The sequence below is a fragment of the Hypanus sabinus genome, chromosome 5, assembly GCF_030144855.1.
Source record: "Hypanus sabinus isolate sHypSab1 chromosome 5, sHypSab1.hap1, whole genome shotgun sequence".
In the NCBI taxonomy this organism is placed as follows: domain Eukaryota; kingdom Metazoa; phylum Chordata; class Chondrichthyes; order Myliobatiformes; family Dasyatidae; genus Hypanus; species Hypanus sabinus.
Window position 1 is genome coordinate 154,731,713 of NC_082710.1, and position 13,048 is coordinate 154,744,760.

The 13,048-nt window shown below is 43.9% G+C and overlaps 1 protein-coding gene across 1 annotated transcript in view; it reads right to left on the minus strand.

Moving 5' to 3' along the window:
• LOC132394482 (complement C4-B-like) overlaps nt 1–13,048 on the minus strand; it is a 101,469-nt gene that overhangs the window by 5,633 nt on the left and 82,788 nt on the right. Inside the window, exons 27-30 of the mRNA XM_059970690.1 lie at nt 11,674–11,888; nt 10,577–10,735; nt 8,356–8,415; nt 1,088–1,181 (exon numbers count right to left, since the gene is read on the minus strand). Of these exons, the coding sequence (XP_059826673.1) occupies nt 1,088–1,181; nt 8,356–8,415; nt 10,577–10,735; nt 11,674–11,888 (528 nt within the window). The remainder of the gene's footprint in view (nt 1–1,087; nt 1,182–8,355; nt 8,416–10,576; nt 10,736–11,673; nt 11,889–13,048) is intronic.

A 13,048-nucleotide genomic window follows, 5' to 3' on the forward strand; every position in this document is an offset into this window, starting at 1 on the left:
AGACACATACTGCCGGAAGGTCTGGTCATCCTGGAACACAGAAAGGGGTAGACCAGTAAACAGAATTCCAACGCAAGGTCACCAACATGAGGCAATTAGCTCACTCTGACTCTCTACACCTGGTCTGCTGAGTATTTCTGGCGACTTGTGGCTTTATTCCTGCCAAGACCCGATGGCTAAAATCCTGACCAATGTACGCACTGTTAAAAGAAGTGCCGCATTGCGTGTTTGCCCAGGAACTGACTGCACTCAACTATTTAAAGGTTGTCCCAAGACAGGAGTCTGGAGCAGGGGAATATTGCGAGTTGCTGGAAAAGAACATGGAACATAGGACAGCACAAGAACAGGCCCTTTGGCTCTCTGTGTCAGTACCCACCATGTGGCCAGTGTAACTAATCCCATCAGCCCGCACATGATCCAGCGCAACCCCCCTTACCCTCTTCCCTGTCTGCTCAATGTGCCTTTCTAAAATGTGCCTGTATCTGTTTTGATCACGTCCTTTTGCAGGACCTACCACTCTCTATGTAAAAATATGCCTCTACTTTAAATTTCCCTCTCTCACCTTAAACCTATTTGACATTTTAAATAAAATAGTAGAAGAGAAAAAAATCGTTGACGTATGTATTCATCTCATAACTTTATAAACTGTTGTTAAATCACACCTCAAACTCTGACACGTCGGAGTTTCTCCAACTTCTGCTCGTAGTTAACCCGGTGCTTCCCAAACCAGGCAACATCCTGGTGAACCTCTTCTGCGCACTCTCTGGAGCTTTCTCATCCTTGCTGTATTGCAGCGACCAGAACTACACACAATACTTCAGATATGGCCTTAGCTAACTCTTAACCTGCTGCAACATGACCCCCATCCTTTCTACTCAACACTGCCAAAAGTGATAACCTCATTTAGAATGAGGCTCAGAAATGGAGTGCAAGCTGATGCGTAAATAATTGTGGAAAGATGTTAGACTGGTGGAAGAGATGAGGAACAGGGAGGGTGGGGCTTACCATCATTGAACCAGTGGACAATGATGTACTACTGATCTCCTCCTCCACCAAAACCTTTCACACTACGCCTTCAGTTCCTCACCTGTGTAGTCCACCTTGCCTCGGACTGTTACTTCCAGCCACAAATAGCCACAGGTATTTCCCGTTTCTTCCAGAACCCGGTACGATTTCAGAATCTACAAATTCCACAAATGAATCCCAGTTAAAGCAGTGAGCTACTACACCTGAGTCCTGTCCACGTGATGCTGGCGGCCCAGTGCCATGGTCAGTGAAGCTGCTGCCTCACCACTCTAGTGAACCCAGTGCAATCCCCAGCTCGGGTGTCCCTGTGAGCCCGTGGGTGTCCCCCCCCCCCCCCCGATGCTCTGCTTTCAAAGTTCAGAGTAAATTCATTATCCAAATTTGTATCTGTCACCATATAGTACCCTGAGCTGCATTTCCTTGTGGGCATTCATAGTAGAACAAGGAAGTATTAATAGAATCATGAAAAACAACGAAGACTGACAAGCAACTAGTGTGCAAACAAAAGAAGTGCATCTGGAAAACGCAGCAAATTAATCAACAAAAAATCGAATGAATGAATGAATGAATAAATAAATAAATAGATGAATGAATAAATAAATGAATAAATGAATGAATGAATAAATAAATAGATAGATAGATAGATAGATAGATAGATAGATAGATAGATAAATAGATAGATAAGTAGATGGGTGGGTAAATAGATAGACAAATTCATAAATACACAGATTGATAGATAGTTACACAGATCGATAAATAGATTAACAAATTGATAGACAAATCAATAGATCAATGGATAGACAGACAGTTCGATAGCTAGACAGATTGATGAATAGACACAGACAAAATGATAAACAGATTGATAGATAGATAGACAGATCACTGGATAGAAAAAACCGATAGACCGATCAATAGACAGACAAAATGAGGGATAGGTAGTTCGATCAATAGATTGATAGACATTCACATTGATAGATAGGTTGATGGATAGATAGATCAATTGGCAGACAAATCAAGAAACAAATAGATAAATAGATCAATAGATTAGGTAGACTGGTCAATGGATAGATAGATAGATCCCTTAATACATACATACACACTGTACATAAAAAGTTGTAAAGTCTTTGAAGGTGATGCCTTGTGTTGTGTTGAGTGATCAGTTCAGGGTGAGGTGAGTGAAGTTATGTACGTTGATTCAGGAGCTTAATGGTTGAAGGATAATAACTGTTCCTGACCCTGGTGGATTGGGACCTAAGGCTCCTTTACGTTCTTTGCGATGGCAACAACAATGAGAAAAAAAATCATGGTTGGTGGGGGATTTTTGATTATTAAGGCTCCTTGATGATGGATGCTGCTTCCTTATGGTAGTGCTCCTTGCAGATACATTCAGTGGCGTGGAGGCCTTTTCCTCCCACATCCCAAAGTTGGGAGCTTATTGGTGGGTTCAGTGGATACTCTAAATTGTCCATAAAGTGCAAGTGAATGGGAAAACCAGGGTGATGGAGGCCTGATCGAATCTGGAGAGAAGAGGTTACAGAGAAAGATGAGGCTAAATGAGACAGGTGGGATTCTTCTGAGAGACAGCATAGACTTGATGGGTGAAATGGCCTCCTTCTAGGTCATGGGAAGTGTAAGAAATGACATGAGCTTCACTTGAAAGTATCTAGAGCTGGAATTGGCACATGGCTTTATTATTAACACATGTACTAAGATACAGTCTGGTGTCATCTATACTGATTATGCAAGAATATCTTTGCAGTAACGAGAAAACAGGATGCAGTCTGCAGCAGCAAAACTGATCATCCAGAAGAAAGTGGCACCAGAAAACAATGCTACCAAAGGTGGCACCTGCAAGATGGATCACAAAGCAATTGTTTTTTTTATGTCTTCATTTTATTTCAGATGTAGTTCTGCTATTGTTGGAGCCTGTTATCTACATCCTGGTGGTGTGTTTTTGGGCTGATTGGGTGATCTTGCTGTCTCTGAGAGGGTCCCGCAAGGCGGTGAGCAAAGCACATGGCATGGAGGCCAGGAAGCCAGGAGACGGGGCACAAGCCCATGATCGGCGCCATCTCTCACCCATCCCGCTGACTAAAGTGTCGAGGAAGACTGCAATCATCGAGGTGAGTGAGGAAGGCGAGCGAGTGTTCAGTGCCAACTATGGGCCTCTTGCTTGCTGTCGCCAGTGTGGGGTGTCTGTGTCTGATGGTCTCTCTCGCTGTCTCCGAAGGACAGTCCTTGCATCTCTCTCCCTCTCCCACATGCTGTCGGAGGATGGTGCCTGAGCAAGATTTAATTAGTGCAATTTGTGGATTGTGGACTCTAATTCAGGTTTATGATATGTTTCTAGTTTGTCTGGTCACTACTTTTTTGCTAGTTTGGGCGATTCCGAATCAGGCCGGCCTGCACATATGCAACACTGAGAGGAACTGAATATGCCTTTTGATTTTGTGTTTCATTTTCAGTGTTTTCGCTCACCCTTTCTGTTGCCATTTGCAGGATTCCGTTTTTTTTGCCCATGGGGCAGGGGTTGATGTTTTTCTTTGATCACGTTCTATGGCTCTTTGTTTCATGGCTGTCTGTGGGAAGACAAATCTCTATTGTATGCTACATGCATACTTGATAATAAAGGTACTTTGAATTCTTTGAAAATCAAAACATTTGCCACCTCAGACAGAGCTGTTATACTTGTGTGACTCTTTTCCAGAGATGCTACCTGACCTGTTGATTTACACAATTGTCCTCTTTTGGTAAGCGCCCATTCTGATCTTCTTCTGCCAAACCAACTTGTCCCTCTTGACTGCATTCAGGAAGATCTGTCTTGAATCGCTGAAGCCAAAGCTCATCCAAGTTGAAAACTGAAGTCCCATTACCTTTTAGCTTCAGCCAAGCGTAGTCTCTTCTACCACCATAGTCTCCTTTTAATTGTCCATCAGCAGTCCAACTCAGCACTGCATATGGTTCAACACTAACACTGCGATTCACTTGCAATAGCGCAAACACCTTTGGTGCATTCATCCCCATCAACAGCTCAATTTCTGGCAAATAAACATGCTTCAAGTGAGACATTCCTGAATGTTTGTCTGACAAGGGATATTCCCTGTGTTAGGCAGTTCACAATAGCTTTCACTGTCTAAACCAGCCACTTCCAACCCAGAAACAACCTAGCTATTCACAATCTTCTCTTGACCCATTGTGTGTACGAAAATATTCCTTCTGTCAGCCTAGGCTTTTTCATGCGGCAGTCTGGGCAATACACAATGCACTTCCTTGATCTAGGGAAGCATAACTAACCACTGTCTTGTTACTTTTCTTAGGCTGCACCTGAACTGGGATTACGGGAAGTTTACAATCATGATCACCAGAAACCAGGGCAGTACCTGCCGCTGTGTTTCCTTCATTCATAGCTTATTTCGAATCTGCAATGTTTTCATCAGCCCTGGGCTCAGTCTCAGCTTCTCTTCCCACAGTAGCCAGCATTGTAGCAAAGCTGCTTTCGTTAACTTGAAAATGAGTTTGTGATGCAGTTTTGTTCACACCTTTACTTACTGTTGGCGATGTAGCAGTGTATTTCTTTCCAAACACTGTGTGTGCAGCAATCTCCACTTGCCTTTCAATAAAATCAACAATGTCAGTGAAAGTAACCTTACGGTTGTGTCTCTCCTGCAGCTCATACACCACCAATCTCATTCTTTCCAAGTTCATCGAGCAAGTTATTTATGACATTCTTCGTATTAGCAGGTATGTTGAACTCCCGCATGGCTGCACATCTTCCACGGCACTGCAACAACTTCTAAGGAAGGGACTGCAGTCTTAAAGAGCTGTCACATCTTCCGATTTAATATGGGGCCAAGAAAGATCCTTTTTCACGTAGGCCGCAGCAGGTTTGCACTCATTGCTTAAGAGTTCCTGCAGTAAAGCTTGGGCCTTCAGATGTCTTTGCTCTGGTCTGACCCACTGGCAACTTTTGACAAGTTCTCTAGGGTAAACTTCAGGGTGCTGTTCAAGAAAATAGAGACCGTCACCATAATCTTCAGTCTTGCCTTTAATGTTATTCTTGAAAGCCCTCAAAAATGAATGATACTGCAGTGGATCGCCATCGAAGATTTGGATCTGTCCTTTAGGCAGAGAGGCAGTGCGTTGTTGTTGCATCACCAAGTTGTTATTTCCGTTTCTGTCTTAATGATCTCCAGTGCAGCATTTAGACCTTTTTCATCTGAAACACGGGTGCCATCAAACTGTAAATCAATGTTCTCCAAAGCACCTTGCGCTATTGGATACTGCACAAGTTTGGAGTAACTCTTCAGTGCAGGTTGCAAATGAACTACCTGCTGGGGTTCAAACTCATGGCTCATAGACATTTGACCCTCAGATGAATTCACCTTGACAATGAGCATGCTGGATTTTCTCTGTTCCATGTCAACACCGGAACTGCTCAGCCGGAGTACACTTAGCGCCCACAGCACTTACAGTCCATGGCACTTCAACTCTGGCCATCTTGGCTACAATTTCTTCTTGCAACTTAAGCTGCTCTGCCTGTTCTTCCTGATTTCTCAGAAGCTGCTCCTGTCTCTTTGAAGCTGTTCCACCTTTTTCTCCAAGGCCTGCTTATCCGTCAATATTTGTTGTCTTGCATAATACAGGTAAATCAGCCTCAATTTCAATGCGAATCGATGTGATATTAGATGCACAGGACATCTTACTAACAACGGAACCTGCTCCACTCACATCAGGCACACTGTGTAATCCATCCAGTAACTTATCAGTTGTCACAGCTGGTTCGCTGACTTTGTAAATATTTTCATTTCCCTCAGGGAGCTGACTTTTAACATGGTATGATTATTTAATTTCTCTTAGTTTCAAGGTCACAGTCTTCTAGTGCGCAAACAACAAAAAACAATGGCAGTTTCAACTCAGCTTTTCAATGACAGAGGTCGCTATTTCAATTCTTCAGCATTTCTAACAGAACCAAGCAGCGAACACTTCAGAAACCCACCACTATGGCTTGCACATCCACGAAATTGGACACACCGACATCTGAACACTTCAAATCTGTGTTTCAAATCCAAACACACAGCATAAAGCAACAAGGAAAGGTTGTTACTTGCCACAAGCTGCTCCAGGCTGATGCCTCCAATTTCTCAAGACACATCCATGTGATAATGTTCGTTTGGTACACCTGCCAAAATCTTTGCTGACAAAATGTAGTGACTAAACTGATCCAAAATCAAAACAAAAGAATTGCCGCCAGCCTGCGACTTCAGGCGTATTTGTTATATATGTGTTATATATAACCTTATCTCCTCTGAAGTGATTGTCCAAATAGTCAAATTCCTTATTTTGATTGTTTTTTAAAAATTAGCAAACATACAATAGAACAGAGTGATCTCAGAATAATGGTGAAATAATGGTCCTGACGAAGAGTCTCGGCCCGAAATGTCAACAGTGTTCCTTCCTATAGATGCTGCCTGGCCTGCTGTGTTCCACCAGCATTTTGTGTGTGTTGTTGTTTGAATTTCCAGCATCTGCAGATTTCCTCGTGCTTGCTCTAGGAATAATGGTGCATAGCTCCCTGAAGGTGGAATCTCATGTGGATAGGGTGGTGAAGAAAGCTTTTGGTGCTGGCCTTTATAAATCAGAGCATTGAGTATAGGAGTTGGGATGTAATGTTAAAATTGTACAAGGCATTGGTGAGGCCAAATTTGGAGTATTGTGTACAGTTGTGACCAGTATTCTGGTCACCAAATTATAGGAAAGATGTCAACAAAATAGAGAGAGTACAGAGGAGATTTACTAGAATGTTACCTGGGTTTCAGCACCTAAGTTACAGAGAAAGGTTGAACAAGATAGGTCTTTATTCTTTGGAATGTAGAAAGTTGAGGGGGGACTTAATAGAGGTATTTAAAATTATGAGGGGGATAGATAGAGTTGACGTGGATAGGCTTTTTCCATTGAGAGTAGGGGAGATTCAAACAAGAGGACATCAGTTGAGAGTTAAGGGGCAAAAGTTCAGAGGTAACACGAGGGGGAACTTCTTTACTCAGAGAGTGGTAGCTGGTGGAACAAGCTTCCAGTAGAAGTGGTAGAGGCAGGTTCAATATTGTCATTTAAAGTAAAATTGGATAGGTATATGGACAGGAAAGGAATGGAGGGTTATGGGCTGAATGCAGGTAGATGGGACTAGGTGAGAGTAAGCGTTCGGCACGGACTAGAAGGGCCGAGATGGCCTGTTTCCATGCTGTAATTGTTATATGGTTATACAATCTTGAAGTGATATTAAATGGTATTAAGTGGTCAGTGACGTTATGTCCTCTGCGGTCCCAAGCTACAAACTGCCATGAAATAAGCAAGAATACAAAACTTATTCCCTTCGCTTTTTCCATGCTCTCACTCGTGTGATGAATTACCACAATCAATGCGCAACACAGAACACAAAGCAGGCAGACAACAGATACATGGCTCCTACACTGTATCTGGTGTTGCACTGTAGGGAAAGGTCAGTGAGGCGAATAAATAAAGTGGAATGGCCACCACGAGGTAAATTGAGAAAGCATGAATTTATCTTTAGCAAAAGAGTTATCTGGTTAAGAGTCACATAATAATTGGGTAGAAGCTGTCCTTGAGCCTGGAAGCATCAGTTCCATTTTATCTTCTACCCAATGCAAGATGAAAGAGGAGAGAATGACTGGAATGGGAGGGGTTTTTGATTATGTTTGTCTTCCAATGCATCGGGAAGTCCATGGAAGGGAGGCTAGCTTGCACGGGTTGTGTCCACATTCACTGCAGTCCTAGGCAGAGTTGCTCTCATACCCACCCAGATAGGATGATTTCTCATCCTCATATCCTTCATGTTGGAAAATATTCCACATTCTGCTAAAAATTATGTTTCTCCTGCATTAGTTTAAGCTTGTCAATATGATTGTATGCATGGTCCCCCGATTTTGGGTTCTTGATAAACTGAACACCAGCCCACTTAATTGTCTGCCACTATAAACCATAAATACAGTGACTGCAGGGTGTACCACGTAAAGTGCACTGTGGTTACTCACCCAGGTCATTCCACGAGTTCCTCCTCAACCCACGGCTTCTCCCACCAAGAAAGTGTGTGGGAGCATCACTGCTCCGAGTCACACCCCATCCTGGATTGTAAGCAAGTCAATGATCCGTCAGCGTCACTGAGCCCTAGAGCTCCTTCCCAGCAGCACTGGACCTGTTCAAGGAAACAACTCATCCCCCAGCTTCTTAAAGGAAAGCAGTGATGGCCAATGACCTCACTCTAGGCATGGCTCAAAACTTAATAAAGTTAGAGGCTAGAAAACCTTTACTCACACTGAGTGTTCCATTTCCTGTGCCCGTCACTTCAACGTTAATGTTGTCGCCCAGCGGGAACTGTAAAAGGTAAGTAAAAGGAGAGTGTATTGACACATGTACATGTCTGCACAAGTACAATGATGAACCAAGATGCAGCAGCATCACAGACACAAAGTGTCACGTAAATCACAGCACGATCAATTATACTTTCCTTAAACAAGAACAACCAGATTCCAAAACAAAAGTCCATTGTATTGGAAAGTGGTCAAAGTTGTCATAGTTTAGCTATCCTGAGGTAGAGGAACGGTGCCCTAGGAGGGCAGCGTTCATCATTAAGAATCGCCACCACCCAGGGCATGCCCTTTTCTCACGTTACCATCAGGAAGGAGGTGCAAATGCCTGAAGGCACACAGCCAGTGAATCAGGAACAGCTTCTTCCTCTTTGCCATCCGATTTCTAAATGGACATTGAACCCATGAACACTACCTTACTCCCTTTTTATTCCTGTGTTTATTGCATTATTTATTTTAACTTAACTATTTAATAGATACATATATACTTAATGTCCAGCCTTCTTCTCTATGTTATCATGTACTTCATGGTACTGCTGCCGTAAAGTTTACAAGTTTCACGACATATGCCGGTGATATTAAACCTGACTCTGATTCCGATTACGGATCTGCAGGTTGAATGGTTGAAGGGTTCTAGTTGTTTTCGGACCTCCTGCTTGAAGCTGGCACGAGACGGCATGTCCCGGATGGTGAAGATCAATGATGATACAAGCTACCTACTCGAGCAGCGCCTCCCGGAGGCACTACCGATGGTGGAGAGGGATGTGTTCCTGATGTACAGGGCTGAGTGCACTCCTCTCTACAGCTTCTTATATTCCTGTTCATTCAAGTTGCTGCACCAGGTTTTGCAATCGCTCAGGATAATGAAATAGTCGTGGGCAGTGTGACAGGATTGTGTAGTTAGCAACAGGCTAATTCTCTGAACCATGTACAACTGCCACTGTATTTGTTCCATGGTCAGGATCAAAACAAATTACCCCCAGATTCCTGTGTTCTCACACTGCAAACCAACTTACGCACTGAGTCACAATTATACAACATGCAAAAAGTCCCTTCAGCCCATCGAATCCATTGGGCACCCAGTTACGCACATCCTACATTAATCCTGTTTTATTCTCTTCACATTCTCATCAGCTATGCCCAGATTCTAACCCTCAGTCATACACCAGGAGCAACTTACAATGGCAAAGCAACCTACCAACCCTCATGCCTTTGCGATGCGGGAGGAAACCGGCACTTTGTGCAAACTCACACTGTCACAGGGTGAAGGTGCAAACTCCAGACGGACAGCAGGAATCAGAATCAAGTTTCATATCACCAGCATAAGTTGTGAAATTTGTTAACTTTGCGGCGGAGGGGCAAAAGCCGTTCCTGAATCGCTGAGAGTGAACTTCCTTCCTGATTGCAACAATAAGTAGAGGGCATATCCTGAGTGGTGGGGGTCCTTGAGGATGCCTTTTTGAGGCACCACTCCTTGAAGATGCCTTGGATAGGATCTGACGTGGAGGTTGAACATTGCATTCCTCTATATTCTCTTTTATCCTTAGGGAACAGAGCACACAGTGGACACCATCACAAAGCAGGTGACACTGTCTCAGTTGCCCAGCCCACATCCAATCCACTGGGTACTTGATTCCCAACCCACTGCACATCAATGCCCCGGTTTGTCTGTCAGTAAGGAGTCTGCCACCTGTTCCACCCTCACCAGCAACAGGAAGTCCACAGCATTTCTTTGCAGGTGAAGAACTTTCTCAACCACTCCTCTGGAATCCCAAGAGGGATTCCAGTACACAGGGGGAAGTAGGTACCTGAAGAAATCTGCATGGGGTAGTGCTGGAAGCTGATACAATAGCGGCATTTAAAGGGCCTTTGGTGAGGTACGTGAACATGCAGAGAGCATGAAGAGATCTGATTTCATTTCATTTATCATCCTGTTCAGCACAGTCATTGTGGGCTGAAGGGCCTGTCCCATGCTGTATTCTTCTACATTCTCTGTTCTAAATGCTTCAGGGCTTCCTCCCTGAAGAATATCAAAGCCTCCTAATGTTACAAAGGTATTTCTCGAGTCATATTTCAATATGTGCTTTTTATCCTGTAGATGAAATACTGTGAAGTTTCATGAAGAACCAATAAGAAACTCCCGGCCTGTCTTTAGATGCAGTTCCTACCTTCAACTCATCCTGAACCAGTGTGTTGCTCCTCTGTATTTTGAGTGTTTTCCCGTGACTTCTCCCAGGGCTGCTGAACTTTAGCTGCATGTTGACCTCTTGAGGTTCAAAAGTTGCAATGCTGTACTCAGACAGCGCCTCCAAGGCGACCGTTGTATCCTTGGCAACAAAGAGGGAGAAGGTGTGAGTTAAACTGCGGCTGCCACTGACCAATGAATTGATTCACTCCAGCTGAATGATGTGATTAATGTGAATCCCAAGTGATGAAATCAGGGACAGCTACAGCCCTCTGGATAAAGGTCAAATTTCTAGGTAAACTTATTATCAGAGAACATGCGTGCCACCACATGTATTCTATGGGATTCCTTTTCTTACAGGCATACTCAGCAAATCTAGAGAACAGTCACTGTAAATGCGATCAGTGAGCAACAAGCTGTGCAAATGCAAATATAAATAAATAGTAATAACTATTGAGAGTATGAAGTAACAAGATAAAAATGAACTGTGTGTAGCTATCCTCCTCTGTTCAATATGTTGAGGGGTAGTAACTACTCTTGAACATGGTGGCTTTTGTACCTTTTACGTGTGAGTGGTTGGCACACTGATTTCCTTTCACCTTCTTCACTGCTTAAATCTGGGTAAAAGTTGGCCGTGAGATTTGCCATAATCTACTTAGGTCATCGGAAGAAACTCTGAGCAAACTGGACTTGTATCTTCAAGGGTGAGAAGCTATTGTATTGAACCATAAGATCCTGAGGGATCTTGACAGAATGGGCGTGGAGACAATGTGGGAGCTTCTAGAAGTCGGGGTCATTGTTCAATGGCCATGGTTACTTAAGAAAGGAGGCGCAAAATTCTTTCAGGAATTGTCAGAATTTGGAGTTCTCTTCCTCAATGGGCAGAGGAAGCGAAATCTTCAAATATATTTAAGGTAGACAGAGACAGGCTCCTGATATGTAAGGGAGCTGTGGATCAGCAAGAGTTGTGCGGAGATACACTCTCATTTAAAAGAAAACAGTGGCGTCCTCCTTCTCACAGTCTGCTGTCTGCCATTGGGTGTACACTAAGAGGAATGTATTGGTCTACGCGAGATCTACCTGGGTAGAGCGGAATCCACCACCATAGTTCCGTTGTTCCGTTAACCACTTCACAATAGCACTGGCATAATGGAGTTCCCTCATGTGTACAGCTGTCAGCAGTGCATAGGCAGTGGTCTCCACCTCAATAGCTGGTGCCTGTGGGACTTGATTTAGCCGAGTTTCTTTCGCAATTAGCACTTTCGGATCGACCATCCAATAGCGAGTATCCGATCCTGTTTTGTGATTCAAGCACAAGCACGTGGTGAGGAAGAGCACGTTATGGTAACATGAAGACCTGGTGGGGAGGCCACTGAAACCGCTGGTAGAGCCGTGGCCTCACTGCTTGTGAAGCCTTGGTTCGATCCCGACCCCAGGTGCTGACCGTGTGAAGTTTGCACCTTCTCCCTGTGACCAGCTGGGCTTCCCTGAGGCACTCCAGCGTGTAGGTCAGTGGGTTAAATTGCTGCTGTGAATTGTATAGATGAGAGGTGGCTCTTGGGGCAATTGACAAGAATATTGGGAGATAAAAATTGGATCCATTGAAATATGAGCTAACCGATCGGCAAGGATTCGATGGGCTGAAGGGCATATTTCTGTACTGTATTACTCTGTTGCTGCATACACAGATGTAGAGGACACAAGGCTCTGTTGTCAGTAGCAGCCTCAATGTGTTAGATTGCAGTCTGGTAGAGGGAACTAGTTGTGCAATGTCTCTGAATGATCTTGGTGGAGTGGTTGACAGAAGAGCTGTTACACAAACATTTTAGAGCCAGAATCAGGTTTGCTAACACATGTCACTGAAGTTGGCATTTTGTGGCAACTGAAGAGGGCAAAACAAGAAAAATAACTATAAATTGCAATAATAAATCAGTCTGCTATGCCTCCATTGGTCGGGGTTAACTGTGGAAGTTGTATCTTAGCTGTCAACGTTATCGATACACAAGCCAGGGAAATACGATAGGGAGAACAAGCTGTTACCCATGCAGCAGACTCCCTCTCTCCACACAGCTGATGAAAGCAGAGGAACGGCAGAGACCGATACGATTTGCACCAGTGGGCGTTAGAGGAGTTGCCCATCTCTTTTCAACTCAGCCTAGGACTGTCTTAGGGACTCTAGCTCCAGATTTTTTCCACGGGGTTTCCTCCCAAAGCCTTCCCCATAGCTGCAGAGTTTGAAATCAGAGTTTTCTTTCTCCTAGGTAAGCTGCCAAGCACGGCTGACAAACCCCATCTGCTCGATAGGTACAGAAACAAATGAATCAATGAATGAAGAAACAAACAAGTATATAGATAGTTAGACAGATGGACAGATAGATAGGTAGGTAGGTAGACAGATAGGTAGGCAGATAAATAGGTGGGGGTAGGTAGACAGCTAGACAGATAAGTAGGTAGG